The 20,334-nt window shown below is 41.0% G+C and overlaps 1 protein-coding gene across 7 annotated transcripts in view; it reads right to left on the reverse strand.

The window, feature by feature from the left end:
* nkain2 (sodium/potassium transporting ATPase interacting 2) overlaps positions 1-20,334 on the reverse strand; it is a 524,118-nt gene that overhangs the window by 49,763 nt on the left and 454,021 nt on the right. For 6 of the 7 annotated variants that reach the window (XR_006310461.1, XR_006310460.1, XR_006310462.1 and 3 more), the window contains one exon: positions 2,773-2,833. Coding sequence is in view for 2 of the 7 variants with exons in the window: in XM_043684074.1 (XP_043540009.1) it covers positions 2,773-2,833 (61 nt within the window). In the remaining 5 variants the exon portion in view is untranslated. Of the gene's footprint in view, positions 1-2,772; positions 2,834-17,306; positions 17,359-20,334 lie in introns of those variants that run through there. The other variant, XM_043684096.1, reaches the window with a different exon arrangement.

Here is a 20,334-nt window from a genome sequence, read left to right on the forward strand (position 1 = left end):
AAGTCCATATAGACAACATCTACTGCTCTGCTTTCATCAATCTTCTTTGTCACCTTTTCAAAACTCAGTCAACTTAGTGAGACATAATTCCCACACACAAAGCCATGTTGACTATCCCTAATCAGTCCTTACATTTCCAAATTTCCATGTAAATACCATCCCTCAGAATCATATCATAGATGATCATAATATTGACGCGAGATATTTGTTCAGGATCGCACCAATCTTCTGTGGTTCCACACATAGATGGTCTCATTGATCTTTAAGGGGTACTATTCTCTCCTTTACTCTTTTGCCTTTAATACACTTGTACAAATTCTTTTGATTCTCTTTTACCCTATTTGCCAAAACTATCTCTTGTCCCCTTTTTGTCCTCCCGATTTTCCTCTTAGGTATTCTCCTACTACCCTTATACTCTTTTAGGGATTCACTCAATTGCAGCTGTCTATACCTGATATATGTCTGTTTTCTCTTGACCAGACCAGACACAAACTGAATGGTCACTTTATATGTTTTCTACTGATTTCACAACCTATCATTAGCACATTGTCAACAGCCTGTCAAACCTGATTGATTGACAGTTCCAAGTGGTTATACAGTCATCAACTCATACAGCACAGAACAGGATCTTTGGCCCATCAGGTCTGTGCCAAGCTATCTACATTAATCCCACTTTCCAACACTTGGCCCATAACCTGGGATGCTATTACATTTCAAGTATGCTTCCACATAATTTATTAAGGCATGTGAGGCTAGGAATACAAATAATTGTTTTCATGAAGGATTAAACAGTTGAAGGAATTTAAATGTAGTGAGTAGGCTTTTATCAATAAAAGCATTTTGTTTTAAAAATAATCGCAGAACATCAATTTACATAATCTCAGCATGAGTTTTCAGATTTGGTCACGGTGGAAACTAGGCAAGTTGGCATGGAGGGAGAAAGACAAAGGGTTATGAATGGGGAGAATGGGTTAGCATTAGTTGGCACTAAGTTGTTATTAGGGTTACAAAAGGCTTTTGAGGTGAGTGCAATGACATAGGTTGACATGGAGAGAATAAGAAGCCATGGAGTTTGGATAGAAAGGAATTATTTGTTATGGAGGGTGTGAGTGTCTATGGAAATGTATGGGAGCGTGAGGTGGCATTGGTTAGCATGGATAGGGCTTGGGGAATTGTTCAAAGGATTGAGAAGGTTGATAGTTAAAAAGCAGTTTTTTTGTATTATTATCTTCTCCACAAGACACAAAGCATTAATACCAGTCTTTCATACACAGCCTGCCTTGCTACTCAACAGCCTCTGCACAGTTTCCAGAGGCAACAGTCCAGATTATGATACTTGGAATGAAAATGTGATCATCTGGGCCCTTTCTCCTAAGTTCAATTCTGCAATTCTGCAGCAAATTTGAAAGAATATTTTAAAACTGATCAGTGGTATCCACCTCACGTCCAGGACATTGCTCCAATATCACAAGAAATTTAGATTTCTTACATGTTTAGCAAAAGTTGGGATTGTTAATGGATATTATTATGTCCACCTCCATAATATCACTAAACTTCATCTGAGTCTTAACTCATCTGATCCTGAAACCCTCATTCATGTCTTTGTTTTGTACATTTGGCTAATCTAGTGTATTCTTGACTGACCTCCCACATACTACCTTTCCAAAACTCTGCTGTTCATGTTCAATTCACACCAAGTCCTACTTATCCATCACCCCTTTGTTCGTTGACATTAGTATCTAATCAAGAAACATTTTGAATTTAAGATTCTCATTCTTATTTTCAAATTCCTCCATGACCTTAACCCTTCTCTTTATAATGTCCTCCAGCCATGCAACCTTCTGAAATATTTGTGTTCTTTTAATTCTGTTTTTTTGAACATTCTTAGATACACCACAATTTCAGTTGTTCAGATTCCAATCTCTGGATTTCCCTCCTAACACCTCTGCACCCCACTTCTCTCCTTTAAAACACACTTTAAAACCTACTTCTTTGAGCACAATTTTGATCATTGGACCTTATAACTTCTTATGTACCTTTGCATCATATTTTGTTTTATTCATGTCATGCTTTATTTTATGATGTTGCTTGAAGAGCCTTGAGACATTAAAAGCATTATACTAACATCAATTGTGTTGTCACTGTTACTGAGTTGCACATTCTATTTGCACATCACTTTATTGATCATTCCACCAAAACATGAAAAATGATTCTGACTCCAAAAAATAATTATCAAAATACATTTGTTCACATAAATTGTATAAAATTATACTTTGAAGCAATGTCAGAAAGTGTCAGAAATTAGTTATGGCAGTTTTTAATAGACTGCTATGTGTCAAGTTCAACATAAAATACTTGAGATTAGTGTATCATTGCATTCTTGCAAAAAGTCCAATATTTGAGCATTTTTATTAGAAATGTTTGGGTTTAAATTCAGATTGTTAGAAATATTATTTTATTGTTTTGTTAGTACATGTTTGACTGCAGAAACATATTTCAACTAACTAAAAGTATGAACATTTCTACGTATAGTAAAAGCTAGCTGCGGGACAACTTAAAATATTTCAGCTCAACTGTTGCAATACTACTTAATTTGATCAGGCTATAAATGAACAATTAACATTCTAGTACTATTTATGCTGGGATAAATAACTTGAAATTTGCCCTCATCTCTTAACTCAGTGCAAATTATACTGGAATTTTCATAAATAGCATAAATGCACAAAGGTAGACTTGTTTATTTTCTTCATCTTTACTATCTTGAGTACTTACAGCTGTCTTCTTCTTCAGCAACAATTTTGATCACGTAACAGGCATAAACAAATCCAAGAAGCTAGAAAAGAAACAATAAATTCAGAACCAACAAAAGTGATAGCTAAATCAAAATGAAGAAAATAATTAAGTAGTTACAAAATAGAAGCCAGAGGATCTAAAGTTCAAATCTTCATCTCAGGCAGTGATTTCCTTGCCCACTTGCGAAAATGGTTACCTTAGTTATTCAGCATATTGCCCCAATTAAAGGCTTTGTTTAATTAGAAACCAAAAGAGAAAATGCTGGAAAATCTCAACAGGTCTGGCGGCATCTGTAAGGAGAGAAAAGAGCTGACATTTCGAGTATAACTGACCCTTTGTTTCAGATTCCAGCATCCACAGTAATTTGCTTTTATCCTTTGTTTAATTAGAATTTGGCAAAAAAATCTTTTCTTTAATAATATATTCAACAGGAGTAAAAATAACACCAGAACTGCATATATGCAAATTATACACAAGCCTCTTTGCTTATGGCACTTGTAACCTCAACAGAGGCACCAGTAAACTCAGATTCTTCCCTCAGAAGGTGCATTTTGTTTCAGTAAGAGCTCACTATAGTACTACTTGCACCATACTCAAGAAACTTTAAACTCATCATATGAGGATTCACAAATGAGAAGCTACATTCTACAATTGTCCAATGGTGCATAGTTTCCAAAAGCTATCCAGACTGATGTGTTCTCTTTGTTCCACACCCTCCATTTATTTGTTGCTGTCCCTGAATAGATCATATGCAAGATAATATGCCCAGCGAAAGTTAATACAGTTCACCATTGGTGGATTACTCATTGATATCTTATAATACAGAAATCAATCCTCATTTAAAGATCTTCTGTACCTAGGAGTGGCCAAAAATATACCACAAAACATGGCAGTTCAGTCCTTTATATGTTCATTTCAATGCATCAACTTCTCTTTCATAATGTGGATCTGAAGGTTTTAAATAGACTGTTTCCTCATTGGGTGATAAATCTAAAATGAGTAAATTGCAATCTGATTGTATCAGTCTTTTAAGATATGTGCAAATAAAATCTTCCTAAGCATTTTCCAAGGCTCCACTATACACACCTAAGGAGCTGACTCTCACTAGAAGCACAGACATCTCTGCAGTGTGTTCACCTTACTTATAAGTTATTTTTCATTAAACAGAAGCCACAATAATAGACTCTGAATTAATCAAAACATTGTAAGCATCAGCAAATAACAAATCAAAATTGGAAGTGACATAAATCATCAAAATGTTCAGACATCATTTATTAGTCTAAATTTTCCCATATGGATGCTTTGTAGACTTAAATGTTCTGAAATAAGTTTAAGACAGTTTTAAATCAAAGTGCATTTAAATGTAAATTTACAAGGTCAGTTTATCAATACTGCTTCAGGTGCAGATATGGATCTGAGGAGAGAACATTCTATTAGTAAAAACATAAGAATATGCACGTGACAAGTAGACAGGAGTATTAGAGTAGCATGACAAAAATTCTAAAACTTATGGAAAGACTCAAAAAGCATGTAAATTAATTAAAAGTTTTTATAAAGGTGAAAGAAAGAAAGAGGTGATAGAAAAAGTTGGCAAAAAGAGAACCAAGGCACAATTTTGTAGAGAAATGATTGCGTAGCCTTCTGCTTCATCACTACCAAAGACCAGCTCAGATTCTTTCACCTAAAGGAACAGATGGTTCTGCTGAGGATGTGGCACTGACTGACAACAGCATACGAGATGTTGACAGGTGAGATGTTTACCTGTTACATTGATTGGTGCTCCATTCTATATATACGAGAGTATGGGTTAGGAAATTATTAGGAAATAGTTTTGCTGAAATTCAGCTAAATAGATGCAGAGTAAGATTTTTATATATTTTTCAATTATATATATCCAATTTTTAAACACAGATATTGTTTAGCTTTTCAGCCATTTTCTTTTGTTTCTCCCAGTAGCAAATAGTGTCAGAATGACCTTTCAGAGAGGCAGGGGGAATAAAAAAGCTGGTGGGTTAACACAAGTAATGAGAGATGAAATGAGGACATTTGTGAGAGATGATCTAGGCTCAGACGATGTAGCGTCCATTTAAGCAGAAGTGAAAAACAACAAGGGAAAGGGCCATTTGGTAGAAAACAGCAAGTCAGGATAAGGCCTTCTTTTTCAGGTTGGCAACCCATGAGCAGTGGGGTTCCACGGCAATCAGTGCAGGGACCATAACTATACACAATATATATTAATGACTTAGGAAAAGGAAGTGAATTTACTGTAACCAAATTTGCAGACAACACAGAAATAGGTGGAAAGGCAGTTTGTGAGAGAGATGCGAAACAGTTTGCAGGGAGGAATTGATAGATTAAGTAAGTTGGCAAAATGAAGTATGATGTGAAGTTCTTCATTTTGGAAGGGTGAACAAAATATTTATTTGTGCTATAACACAAAGGGACTTGGGGTACTTGTGAATGAAGCACAGAAAGCTAATACACAGGTGCAGCAGGTAATCAGAAAGGGTAATTAAATATTGGCCCTTATTTCAAGGGTGTTGGAGTACAAGTGTAGGGAAGTCTTACTGTAACTTTACAAGGTGCTGGTGAGACCACATCTGAAGTACTGTGAACAGTTCAGGGAATGTTCACTCGGATGATTCCCAATATGGAGGGGGAATGTTTTATGAGCAAAGGATAAACAAGTTGAGACTGTATTAACTGGAACTTAGGGGAATGAGATGTGATCTCATTGAAACACATAGGAGTTTTAGGGGGCTTGATAGGGTAATGCTGAGAGGGTGTTCCCCCTTACAGGAGAGTCTAGAACCAGAGGCTGTAGTCCTTGAATAAAGGAGCACCAATTCAAGACTGAGATAAGGAGGAATTTCTTTGCTGAGTGAGTCTTTGGAACTCCTTGCCACAAAAAGCTGTGGGAAGACCCCTTGTGTATATTGAAGATGAGATAAATAGATTCTTGATCAGTAGGTGAATCAAGGGTTATGGGTAAAATGCAGAAAAATGGATGTGACGAATGTTTGATTAGCCATGATCCAATTGAGTGGTGGAGAAGGCTCAAGGGGCTGAACCGCCTACTCCTATTCCTATTTCTTATGGTCGAATGAGTTTTCTCACATGAATATTTCTTCATTCATGCTTTTTGGAGGAATAACAGTAGAACAAATAGAGGGATTACAAGCTGACCAGAATATGCCAAATGGATTCAGTGCACCAGAATCTACAGGCAAACCTGAATGAACCTTTATCAGAGAAGCAGTATCTCCAGAGACTCCAGTTTTGAAGGAATATTGTGACTGTGATTGGCTACCAAGCACATTTTCCTTCTTAGCCTCATATTTATGGAAAATTTCTAGCCATCATGGAGGGAAACACCAATATAAACAGATTATCTATTCATAGATGTCTAAGATAATCACTTGGTTGCTCAGTGAATCAGTTAATTGCTTTTCCCCAAAGACAACTGTCAGCAGCACGGGAAAACCTTTCCATTTTTAGGTGGTAGGATTCCCAAAAGTTCATAATGTGAAAGAATCCTTCATTAGAGGGGGAGTGATCTAAAGGATTCTGAGACCAGGGTCCAGAATCTAAATAAAGGAAACTTCAATGGTATTTAGACCCTAGCTATTCACTAATATAAAAAGTGATTTAGATGAAGGAACTAAATGTAATATCTCCAATTTACAGATGACTGAAAACAGGATGAGCTGGTGAGCACTGAGAGAGATACCTTGGACAAGTTGAGTGAGTGTGCAAATACAAGGCACGATGAAGTATAAAGTGGCTAAATGTCCCTTTGGTAGCAAAAGCAGAAAGGCAATTATTATTTGAATGGTGATGGTTAGGGAAAGGGAAGGTGCAAAGACATCTTCATGTCCTTGTACATTAGCTTCTAAGCAGGCAATGAAGAAGGCAAATGGTCTTCATAGCAAGATGATTTGAGTATAGGTGTAGGGGTGTCTTGCTGCAATTATACAGGGCTTTCATGAGGCCAGTTCTGATGAATCATGTGCAGTTTAGGTCTCCTTAACTGAGGAAGGATGTTTGGCTATGGAGGAAGTACAACAAAGATGTACAAAACTGATTCCTGGAATGGCAGGATTGATGTATGAAGACAGACTGGATTATTAGGACAATATTTACTGAAGTTTAGAAGAATGAAGGGCATCTCATAGAAAGCTATTAAATGCCAACATGTCCAGATAAGGTAACTGTGCAACGATGTTCCTAATGGCTCCTGATGGAGGGTAACAGTGTTAATGGACCATGCAGGGATGTTGTGATGAAGCATAAGTCGATGAAGGCTTGGAGATGCGAATAGTGAACTGGTACTGCCAGGTAACCATTCAGACTTTCACACAAGTGCCGAGGTTGTTTAATTTTTGGAGCAGAAGAATTGTAACTTATGTAGAAATGAGGCGGGTTGGGCTCTTAACCAGCTAGAAATGCATAAAAATAAGGTCACTGCTCATTAGTGAGGTTCTGAACTCATCATTTAAGTCTTCTGGAGAATTAGCAGTGTCTTTCTTGACAAGGTTCTGAGTTTTTTTTGGCTGTATTTTCCCAGCTTTCTCACCATTGTTCACTCCACTCAAAGATGCAGAAAATTCCGCCCATATATCTGACTCCTGACACAAATCAACCTCCAACCCACCTTCTTCTAGTTTTAAGTGGAACAAACAGCTAATGTTAAGCCCAGGATGCATGTTGACAATTTAAATATAATATAAACAAAAATATAATGAAACTGGCAGTCTCATACTGTTTCATAATTTAAATTTAACTTTGGCTAGTTGTGTATCTAAAGTATTTGGAATTTTGTCAGGTAAAGAACATTAATTTGTTTAGTGATTCATGGGCTGTTGGCATCACTGCCTGAACCAGCACTTATTGCCTATCTCTAAATGTTCTGGGAAAGATAGTAGTGAGTTGCCTTCTTAACCCATTGCTGTTTTTTGGATTAAGAGATAGCTGGAGTGCTGTGTGATGTGAGGTGTGTGATTTATATACATTATTTTAATTTGTTTAATGTTTGGATTCTAAACTAGTGGTGAGTGGGTTTGGGTCTATTGTGTCTGAAGAATTTAATAATTAACTTACCAGTCCTTCTGAATCCATGATTTTTAAACCAGTATGTGTCAGCAGGTGACAGGATGTCCTCCTCGAGTGATCATGTGAGATTGTTCATATTTTGACAGTTTTCTTACTTCCTTTTGCCTCTAGCTACCTTCCAAAGAATACCCTTCCTTGGCTTTCAATTCCCACCCATCATTGTTCAGCCTCGAATTTGTGCCCGCCTCTTCTTTGTGGCCCAAGTCTGTCCTGGTGCTGAACATACAACCCTATATTTTCATCATCTCCAAATCCTGTTACTTCTACCTCTTTAATATCTTCTACCTTCTCCACAACGTCAGTTCATCTGCTTGTGAAATCTTCATCTATATTATTTCTAGATTTGACTATCCTACGGATACTGGATTTAGGATCTGGCTAGCCTATATCCTCCAATCCCAATAAACTTCAGTTCATTCGTAAATCTGTTGCAATTACCCTAGCCTGTATCAAGTACTATTTAACCATCAATTCTGTTAAAGCTTATCTACAGTGGAACCTGTCAAGTAAATCCCCAAATTAAAACAGAAAGTAATCTTGTATTCAAATCTCTTCATGGCTTTGTTCTATCTTTGTCTTTACTCACATATTCAGATGGGATGCATGCACCCTCAATAATTTCTCCTTTGAATCCTCTCACTTCCTCCAGACCAAAGGGGTAGCCATGGGCACCCTCATGGGTCCCAGCTATGCTTGTCTCTTTGTCGGTACATGGAGCAGTCCACCTTCCGCAGCTACACCGGCACTATTCCCCACCTTTTCCTCTGCTACATTGATGACTCAATTGGCGCCACTCATGCTCCCAAATGGAACAGTTGAACAGTTCATCAATTTCACCAACACGTTCCACCCCAACTTTAAGTTCCCCTGGACCATCTCAGACACCTCCCTCCCCTTCCTGGGTCTCTCGATCTCCATCAACGGTGACTGACTCAACACGGACATCTTCTACAAACCCACCAACTCCCACAGCTACCTGGACAACACCTCCCTACACCCTACTTCCTGTAAAAACACTATCCCTTACTCCCAACTCCTCTGCATCCACTGTATCTGCTCCCAGGAGGACCAGTTCCACCACAGAACACACCAGATGGCCTCCTTCTTCAACGATTGCAATTTCCCCTCACACATGGTTGATGATCCCCTCCAGGGCATCTCATCCACTTACTGCACCTCTGCCCTCAAACCCTACCCCTCCAACCACAACAAAGACAGAACACCCCTGGTCCTCGCCTTCCACCCCACCAACGTCCAGATACATTGTATCATTCTCCGCCATTTCCATCACTTACAAATGGACCCCACCACCAGAGATATATTTCCCTCCCCACCCCCATCTGCATTCCATAAAGACCATTCCCTCCGCAACTTTCTTGTCAGGACCATGCCCTCCACCAACTCACCCTCCCCTCCCAACACCTTCCCTGGCCACCACAAGAATTGCAAAACTTGCGCCCACACCTTCCCCCATCACCTCCGTCCAAGGCCCCAAAGGAGCCTTCCGCATCCGTCATAGGTTTACCTGCAGCTCCACACATGTCATTTACTGTATCGGACACATTGGAGAGACAGGACACCTATTTGTAGAATGCTTCAGAGAACATCTCCAGAACACACACACAAAACAACCCCACTGCCCTTTGGCCGAACATGTTACCTCCCTCTCCCACTCCACCAAGCACATGCAGGTCCTGGCCTCCTCCATCGCCACTCCCTAACCACCAGGTGCCTGGAGGAAGAATGCCTCACCTTCCACCTTGGAATCCTCCAACCACAGGGGATTAATATGGACTTCACCAGTTTCCTCATTTCTCTTCGCTCCACCTTCTCCCAGATGCGATCTTCTAACTCGGCACTGCCCTCATGACCTGTCCTACCTGTCCATCTTCCTTTTCACCTATTCGTTCCACCCTCCTCTCCGACCTATCACCATTGCCACCACCTCCATCTACCTATCGCATTCTCAGCTACCTTCCTCCCAGCCCCACCCTCCTCCCATTTATCTTGGAACACAAGCCTTATTCCTGATGAAGGGCTTATGCCCGAAATGTCGATACCCCTGCTCCTTGGATGCTGCCTGATCTGCTGTGCTTTTCCAGCACCACACTCTCGACTCTGCATGTTTTTGTTGGCATTCTGTTTGATATAGAATTCATCAAATCTGTTTCATGGTTTGTATACCGGCTGGGACCAATAAGCAACAAAGTAAGCTATGAGATAACAGCATTCTAAACATACTATTGCAACTAATACTTTTCTATTATTTTTAACTTATTTTCTCTCCTAAGGTGTTCTATCTGCTAAAAGCATTCACTGACCTAAATGGATTAATTTGTTATAATATACAAGTATCCAAATGAAGGTTTACAAGACTTCATCATTAAAAGCCCAGCCTGAAAATACGGTATGTGCTGTCAAATCAGATATAATTGCTGTACCTCAGCTTTGTCAAAGGACAATAGAAAATCAATTTTCATCACTAAGAAACTGCAGGAGGTGATGTGATATATGTGACACTTGGTAATGTCAAATGACATTTCATTTCCAAGGTTCTTGATTGGTGTTAGAAACCATTACTTGTTCTAATCAAAATAAATTACGCTATGCATTTCCTGGATGAGTGCATTTTGGAGCACAAACTGAAGAAATATAAACACATAGCTCATTTTAAGTGGATAAAAAAGATAAAAGAGTCACATAAATTTTAGAATACCACATGAGAGTAGCAGATTTAGTGAAGCACATTTAACAAAAAGTATTTTCCAGCTGCAGAAATAAAAGAGCCATCTATTCCTCATACAGTATAATTCATTGGCCTGACAGAATTGTGCACTGTTTTACTTTTAAGATCAAAACATTAATGACAAAGCACAAAATAAATAAAATCTACAGCATTGTATTTGTTCTCTAAGTGTTTGTATGAGAAAATACAATGTTGTTTTCACTTTTAAAATGCGATTAATTGACAGAATCCCAAGAATTATTAATTTCCTTTGTCATTCTATAACTGGAGAACAAAGCAGAAGTATAAGCTGAAACATTCTTTAGTTGACATTTTCTTTTTCCAAGTTAATTGTCCGAATCAAAATTAAATAATTAAAATACTTCAAGTCTAGAAAAAACTTATATAAGTTGTTGGATATGTTTTTGTATTGTTATGTTATTTAGGTAATACAAATTTTTGAGACAAATGATTGTAATTAACAATTTCTCTTAAAATAAAACTAATGGAATTAATTTGTCATACAGCTGCCATCTTTCAGTTAAAAATTTATCTCTTTGAAAGAGAATTAATTCCATTGATGGCTGCTTATTAATAGCTCAAATTGCCATGCTGTAATGGCTCAGATTGCAAACAGCTATGTTTTACATTATAACATGATGAACTCATATAAAAAAGAACATTTTTTGATTGTTTGAAGCATTTAAAGAAACATGAGGCTGCAACAGGAATTCTCATGGCATGATTAGTTAGAATTTTTTCTGCTGTCTTCAGCCCAAAGTATTATCACTCTACAAGTACTGGGAGGGCAAGCTGAAAATACTCCTGTCAAGTCAACAGGGAATCTGGATCCACTGTGAATGATAGGCCCTAGACGTCAGATGTAGGGACTGTGGGGTACATTTATCTTGTGCCAAGTTAAATGGGTTACAGTTAGAATGCAAACCTCAAGGTTCCTATTCACTATAAGTGGTGCGCAGACCAATGATAACCCCATTTCTGAGTGGCTGCAAGCCTCAAGAAAGGAGTTAAATTATTTGTAGAACAATGGAAGAGCTGGAGCAAGCAACAGAAATGACATGACAAACAAGCACCTTGTACCATGTTCTCAGATAGCATACAAGAGACTTTGACAGTGGAAGTGTTCAGGAAGTGAGAGGTTCACTTCAGTGTGGGGGGTACGTAGTACTTGAAAGTAATTATGTGAAGGAAGCTGGAAGAGATGGAAATATATGGACAATATTTGGTGGGAAAAGTTTACCATGTACCTTCTTAGAACTCAAAAGTCAAAAGTCAAAGTTGGTTTTAGACTACTTAATGTGTCCAAAATGTCATAAGACTGTTTAGAGAAATTATGCAAAGCTTTTAGCAGAGAAAAGAGATAATTTTCTTACTTTCATTGCCAGACAAACTAAATTGGAAGAGGCATGTGCTAAAGGGGGTCCAGCCTTTGGACTGGTGTTGCTATTTTTCCAGTATATTTGGGGCGTCAAGGCCTCCTCCCACACTGCAGGCATTCAGTGATCTCAATGGGCGGCACGGTGGCTCAGAGGTTAGCACTGCTGCCCCACAGCGCCAGGGACCCGGGTTCAATTCCAGCCTCGGGCGACTGTTTGTGTGAGCTTGCACATTCTCCCCGTGTCTGCATGGGTTACCTCCGGGTGCTCTGGTTTCCTCCCACAGTCCAAAGATATGCAGGTCAGGTGAATTGGCCATGCTAATTTGCCCATAGTGTTAGGTTCGCTAGTCAGGGGGTTCTGGGTGGGTTGCTCTTCGGAGGGTCGGTGTGGACTTGATGGGCCAAAGGGCCTGTTTCCATACTGTAGGGAATCTAATCTAATCTAATTAAAGAAAAGCATCCAAGCTGGATTAAGCAGAATACCTTAATGCAGGGCCAGCTGCAAAACATCTTTCTCCCTCTGTTGAAATGTTTTGGGAATATGATTGCTAACTGATGCCCACTTGACCTTACGTCTGGTTTCAAAGTATCATTAGTCTATAGCTGACAGTATTTCAATTATACCATCAGGAAATTGACCAGATTGTGAGATGTGTTCTCACTTTATCCTTTGAATTTTGACCCTTGGTACACTGTGGTGCTTTTCCTTTTAGTTTCTTTGATGAATACATATCAGTTCTGCAGAGCTATATCGTTTTGTTTTCATGTGAATGTGTTTATTTGGGATTAAGGTATAATTTAGTTGTTAACTAGTTTTACACTTATTGTAAGAACAAGTTTACTTCTAATAAAAGGGTTAATTCATTTCTTTTATTTGAGATAGTAGTACAAAGAAAAACAAATTGACCACTTTGATGATTAAATAAAAAGTTGTACTCTAATATGGCTCGGGGAGTAGGTTGTTACCAGCTCACTTCTATTGCAGTTGTAACTTGAGTCTCTCGAGAAACACAGAATTAGCTTTACTGTCATATGTACTCAGATGAGTACAGTGAAAACTAAAAAGTATACAAGTCACCACTTACAGCATCATCTTAAGTACGAAGTTACCTAGGTACAAATTCTTAAATACAAACAGGAGGAAAAAATTAGAAAATAAAGAAATAAAAAGTCCAGCAATACATTAGAAAAACATAGAAATAAGAGTTCAGAAAAAAAGACCTTCCAAGCCAGACATCATGAAGCTTCACCTCAAGGCCGGGAGTGTGAGTCCAGGCTGAGGCTGGGAGTGAGTCCATGCTGAGGCTGGGAGTTGAGATTTGTCCTGAGGCTGGGTCTGTGGGTCTGTGCTGACTCTGGGAGTGAGAGTTCATTTGAGGCTGGGAGTCGAGTCCGTGCTGAGGCCTGGAGAGTGAGCCCGTGCTGAGACTGGGAGTGTGAGTCCGTGCTGAGGCCGGGAGAGTGAGTCCATGCTGAGGCCGGGAGTGTGAGTCCGTGCTGACGCCGGGAGAGTGAGTCCGTGCTGAGGCTGGGAGTGTGGGTCCGTGCTGAGGCCGGGAGTGTGGGTCCGTGCTGGGGCCGGGAGTGTGGGTCCGTGCTGGGGCCGGGAGTGTGGGTCCGTGCTGACGCCGGGAGAGTGAGTCCGTGCTGAGGCTGGGATGTGGGTCCGTGCTGAGGCCGGGAGTGTGAGTCCGTGCTGAGGGCGGGAGTGCGGGTTCCTGTGAGTCCGGGAGTGTGGCTCCGTGCTGAGGCCGGGAGTGTGGGTCCGTGCTGAGGCCGGGAGTGTGGGTCCGTGCTGAGGCCGGGAGAGTGAGTCTGTGCTGAGGCCGGGAGAATGTATTCCTGCTGAGGCCGGGAGTGTGGGTCCATGCTGAGGCCGGGAGAGTGAGTCCATGCTGAGGCCGGGAGTGTGAGTCCATGCTGAGGCCGGGAGTGTGAGTCCATGCTGAGGCCAGGAGTGTGAGTTCCTGCTGAGTCTGGGAGTGTGGCTCCTTGCTGAGGCCGGGAGTGTGAGTCCGTGCTGAGGCTGGGAGAGTGAATCCGTGCTGAGGCCAGGTGTGTGTCCGTGCTGAGGCCAGGTGTGTGTCCGTGCTGAGGCCGGGAGTGTGGGTCCGTGCTGAGGCCGGGAGTGTGGGTTCGTGCTGAGGCTGGGAGTGTGAGTCCGTGCTGAGGCCGGGACAGTGAGCCCATGCTGAGGCTGGGAGTATGGGTCCGTGCTGAGGTTGGGAGAGTGGGTCCGTGCTGAGGCTGGGAGTGCGGGTCCTTGCTGAGGCCGGGAGAGTGAGCCCGTGCTGAGGCCAGGTGTGTGGGTCCGTGCTGAGGCCGGGAGTGTGGGTCCGTGCTGAGGCCGGGAGTGCGGGTCCGTGCTGAGGCCAGGAGTGTGTGTCCATGCTGAGGTTGGGAGAGTGGGTCCGTGCTAAGGCCGGGAGTGTGGCTCCGTGCTGAGGCCGGGAGTGTGGCTCCGTGCTGCGGCCCGAAGGGTGGGTCCATGCTGCGGTCGGGAGAGTGAGTCTGTGCTGAGGCCGGGAGTGAGTGTCCATGCTGAAGCTGGGAGTGTGGGTCCGTGCTGAGGCTGGGAGTGTGGATCCGTGATGAGGCTGGGAGTGTGGGTCCGTGCTGAGGCTGGGAGTGTGGGTCCGTGCTGAGGCTGGGAGTGTGGGTCTGTGTTGAGGTTGGGAGTGTGGGACCATGCTGAGGCTGGGTGTGTGCGTCTGGGCTGGCTTTCACCCCGGAGATTGCTGCTGCTACCTGAAACATGAAGTAAAACGAAAAAGAAACAAAGAAAAAGAGAAGAGAGAAAAATGAAATGAAACAGACTGAGTGGATTCAGTGCTAACAATTTAGCTCCAATAAGGATTTCGATGCAAGACCAAAATAAGTTTAATGACCTCACTCAGATGATCAAGGTCAGTGATTGAATCTTAGGATGTTTATCCTTGTCGTTTCACACACTGCTCAATTTATAGACCTTGCATCATTCACCCATGAACAATCTACATGAGTCACAACTGAAATCTCACATTTCACCCTGAACCCACACACGGATAGAAGCTGTCTACTCACGTCTCACAGCTTTCACATACTTTGACAAACTCAACCACAGCTGGTACATCACCCAAATATATTGCATCATATTTATTGACAGATGCAGGACAAGGTAACCCATAATAGATGGCAGTACAGCAAACAGTTGATACAACTTCATGTCCTCATAACTATTGAGAAGACCATGCTGAGAATAATTGGAGTACTGTAACAAAGACCATGACAGACAGCACTGTTGAGCGTATTGTGGATGACAGTATGATTCTGCATTACTACCTTCTCAATCCCACACCACCCTCATCTTGCAATAGGTTATAATATACAAGTTGTAGATAATCTAACTGTGCAACTCCCATCCCCCCGACAACCCTCCCAACCGCCCCAGCCAACTCCCAGTTACCATCTCTCCCGACCTTTTTTCACTCTAATCGTGTATCCAGGTGTTTATGCTTTCAGATACTAAACACATATTTCCTGGCCAGTCAGTAGTATGGGAGACTGGTGGCTGAGAAGGAGAACAAACTGGGAGAAAAAGAACTATCATTTGATTTCACACTCGCAGACACAGCACTAACTTCAGAGTGTAGCATGGAGTTGTGATCAGCATATTGTAATTCACTGGGCATAAGGGGCTATAGCCTGTCAGTGTAAAAGATTTGTGTAGATGCTCATTTCACAGACAATGTGACAACATATGAATTCTGCTTTAGAATAATCAGATGAGGAATTTAATTTAGTGGCATTTGGAAAAAGACATGCTGACATTAGCAGAGAAATGCTTGGGCACAAACAGGTATACAATAGAGTCAGCTGTCACTGTCAAAGGACATAGAAGATTTTGGTTTTGACTTGATGCAGGGCCTTTACGTAGCAAGATGTGTTGAGTGTGGTCACACAGCAACCGAGTGGTAGATGTAGCATCCTGAGCAGGACTACTATTTGAGAAAAGCCATTTTTGCACTCCCACAGTTAAATGAAAAGGCAGTGAAATGCCCTCTCCAGGCCTCTGTCACCATTGTTATAGAAATGGACAATGAACTAAAAAATGTTTACTATGTCATCTCTTGCAGTCTGAAAGGGCCCACTTGTGAAAAGTTTCAGGCCTGTATATATAGTTACTAAAGGTAATATAGAGCTACTATATTCCTTGATGAATCACAGCTGCTGCTAGCTTAGAATAGAGAACCTGGAAGATTCTAGGTGTGTTTGGCTTCTTATAAAGAGTACTATGCCCTCTCTACGACCTCCCTCTGTAAAAAGTTTGCCACCTTTGTTCCTCTGTTTTATATCCCTCTGATACTTCAAACCACAAACACACATAATGGGATCAACTGATGTACATGAGACTTGCAGTAGCAACCTCATCAACATCCAACATCCAGGTGTTTTTAAAAAAATATCTCCTTCAAAAGTGCTAAAAGGTAATAAATGTTGCCAAGGCTTTTCCCATTCATCAGAACAAATGCAGCAATTTACACTGAATGAGAACAGGGTGCTGACCGATTGGACAGTTGACTCTGACGAGCTGAGGAGTTGTTACATAGAAAGCAACAGGGAGCATTTGACTCCCCCAGCTCATTGATCTTTTAATAAAGCTACAGGACTCCAATGCATTTGTTTCAGAGATATAACCCATTAAAACAACCCTGAAGGATAACCAGTATCCTGATCAAAACACTGTTTGAGGATAGACCAACTTTCATGACTTTCAAAACTGAAAATTGAAATTCCACCTCAAATTCACCTGGAAAGACAAAGTATCTAAATAAAATTGATGAATAGATTAAAGAAGGCTGCTACTATGCAGTAGCTATGAGAGTGGTACCCTCCAGTAACAAGATGCTGGTGTCAGTACAAAAGGATGTTTTGTCCACTGCACAATTGAGCAATAATGCAAATGAATTGAACTGTTGGTGCAATGCCAGGTATGTAGGTTGGATATACTAGCGATTGTCTGATCTAATCAAATAGTGTTTTCCTTCAGTTGTTTCGAAGAGGGAGCATATAAACTGTTCTCATCCAGCTCACACTCGCAAAATCTAAAAAAAAGTCTATTGTTAGATATGATTCTACAATTGTTTAGCACATGTAGAATTATAGATTTAGAGTATTATACAGTATAGGAATAGACCTTTGGTTCAAAATACTTCATACGTGAAGCCCTATTCCCTGCAAACAATCTTTGAATTACCAGGAAGCTTGAGGAGTCTATGGTTCTGCAGCATTTTCTCCTGGTCAGTGGCTGCCCAATCAGAGTTGATCTCGAATACTTACGGAAGTGGCCCTAGAAATGACAGATGTATTAGCGATTATATTTCAAGATTTTATAGACTCTTGAACAGTTTGTATAGATTGGAGGGTAGCTAATGAAATTAAGCTATGTAGTACAGGGAGTGAAAACAAGGAATTATAGACTGGTTAGCATGACATTGGTAATAGGGAAAATGCCCGAGTCTATTTTAAAATATTTAATAGCAGAACATTTTTAAAACAGTGACAGAATTGGACAGAGACAGCATGGATTTGTGAAAAGGAAATCATGTTTGACAAATCTACTGGAATTCTTTTAATGATGTAACTATTGAAGTTAGAATAGCTTCATAGAATCCCTACAAGGTGGAAACAGGCTCTTTGGCCCAGCACGTCCACAATGACCCTCCAAAGAGTAACCCACACAGACCCATTCCCCTACATTTACCCCTGACTAATGCACCTAACCTACACATCCCTGAACACAATGGACAATTTAGCATGGCCAATTCACCTAACCCACACATCTTTGCATTATGAGAGGAAACCTGAGCACCCAAAGGAACCCACACAGACACAGGGAGAATGTGGAAACTCCACACAGGCAGTCCCTGAAGTTGGAATTGAACCTGAGTCCCTGGCTCTGTGAGACAACAGTGTTAACCATTGAGCCACCATTCCACTCAAGTTGATAAGGGAGAGCCAATGGATGTGGTTTATTGGGACTTTCAGAAGGTTCCACAAAAGAGATAAGCACATAAAATTTAAACAGGTGGAATTGAGGGTAGTGTCATGACATGGATAGAGAAATGGTTGGCATATAGGAAACAAAGGGTAGGAATAAACAAGTAATTTTCTGAGTGGCAGTCAGTGATTGGAGCTGATATCCAAGCAATGATCCTCAGGGATCATTGCTTGGACATCAGCTATTCACAATACATATTTATGATTTAGATGATGGAACTAAATGTACTAACTCCAGTTTGCAAATGACACAAAGCTGTGTGAGAGGGTGAACTGAGAGCAGGATGCAGACATGCTTCAGTATGACTTGGACAAGTTGAGTAAGTAGACAAAGTATTGGCAGATAAAATGTGGATAAATGTGAGGTAGCAAAAACATGAAGGCAAATTGTTATTTGGATGGCAATAGATTGGGAAGGGGCGGGGGGTTGCAATGAAGCCTAGATGTCATTACACCAGTTACTGAAAGTCGCTGAAAGTAACAAGTATGGCAAGCAGTGAAGGAGGCAAGAACCCCTCATAGTGAGATACTTTGAATACAGCAGCAGGGTTGACATGGTGAGACTGCACCTGGAGTATTTTGCACAATTTTGGTCTCCATATCTGAGGAACAATGTTCTGGCTATGGAGGGAGTGAAACAAAGGTATACCAAACTGATGCCTGGTAGGGGAGGACTGACATGTTAAGAGAGATTGAATCAGTTAGGACACATTCATTGGAGTTTAGAATGAGGGGCATTTCATAGAAACCTATAAAATTCAAACAGGACTAAACCATGTGAAAGCAAGAAGGACATTCCTGATGACTGGGGTGTCCAAAGTTAGAGGTCACAGTCTAAGTATGCAGGTTAAGCCATTTATAACTGAAGTGAGGAGAAATGTCTTCATTGAGCGAATGGTGAGTCTGTGGAACTACCTGCCACAGAAAGTAGTTAAGGCCAAAACTCTGAATGTTTTCAATAAGGAGTTAGACATATTTCTTAGGGTTAAAGGAATCAAAGGGTAGGGGGAGAAAGTGAGAACAGGTACCGAGTAGGATGATCAGCCATCATCATATTGAATGGTGAAACAGATTTGAAGGGCTGAGTGGCCTACTCCAGCTCCTATTTGCTATCCTTCTATGACCCGCCAACAATCAGCACTTCCTTCTCTTGTGGCATAAATTGTTTTGATCATTTGAAATTTGCATTATTGCTTTTGTCCAGGTTACAGCAAGATGAAAGACTTCTGCAACATGTCTCTCTTTTCAGCTATATTCAAGTCTTCCAAATAGTCAGTACTTCCATAAACTCAGCTAAATGCAATAGAAATCAATAAACAACTAATCTCTGAGTTGCATAGTGATGCCTTTAAATAACACTCAAAGAGGGTGGGAAGGCCCTCCTACTTCTATAAGCATATCCAGCTGTCCATATTTAAGAGAGAGTGTTGCCTAGTATGGCAAGATCAAAATGTCAAGTTAATTATTAAATCAGCGTTATATCCCGACAGATGCGATCCTGCCTATTCTGCATACTACTTACAAACACACAGAGAACCCATACCAGTGTCCTCAATAACATGTCTCTCTGTTTGCACCAGGATAGAAGCGAGGAAGAGCTAGATGCATACAATTTTTCTCCACATTGGTACCGTAACACTACTAACAATTCAGCTGAATTTTGAGACATGAATCTTTTGCAACTGAGAAGTAAAAAGATCAAGAAATATATCAAGGAAAGACTGAGAATAAGAGCAGGTGAATTCAGTTCATAGCTCCTTGAAAGTGGAGTTGCAGGTAGATAGGATAGTGAAGAAGGCATTTGGAATGCTTTCCTTTATTGGTCAGAGTATTGAGTACAGGAGTTGGGAGGTCATGTTGCGGCTGTACGGGACATTGGTTAGGCCACTGTTGGAATATTGCGTGCAGTTCTGGTCTCCCTCCTATCGGAAAGATATTGTGAAACTTGAAAGGATTCAGAAAAGATTTACAAGGAGAGGCTGAACAGGCTGGGGCTGTTTTCCCTGGAGCATCAGAAACTGAGGGGTGACCTTATAGAGGTTTACAAAATTATGAGAGGCATGGACAGGATAAATAGGCAAAGTCTTTTCCCTGGGGTCGGGGAGTCCAGAACTATAGGGCATAGGTTTAGGGTGAGAGGGGAAAGGTATAAAAGAGACCTAAGGGGCAACTCTTTCACGCAGAGGGTTGTATGTGTATGGAATGAGCTGGCAGAGGATGTGGTGGAGGCTGGTACAATTGCAACATTTAAGAGGCATTTGGATGG

The sequence above is a fragment of the Chiloscyllium plagiosum genome, chromosome 3 (assembly GCF_004010195.1).
Source record: "Chiloscyllium plagiosum isolate BGI_BamShark_2017 chromosome 3, ASM401019v2, whole genome shotgun sequence".
NCBI lineage: Eukaryota > Metazoa > Chordata > Chondrichthyes > Orectolobiformes > Hemiscylliidae > Chiloscyllium > Chiloscyllium plagiosum.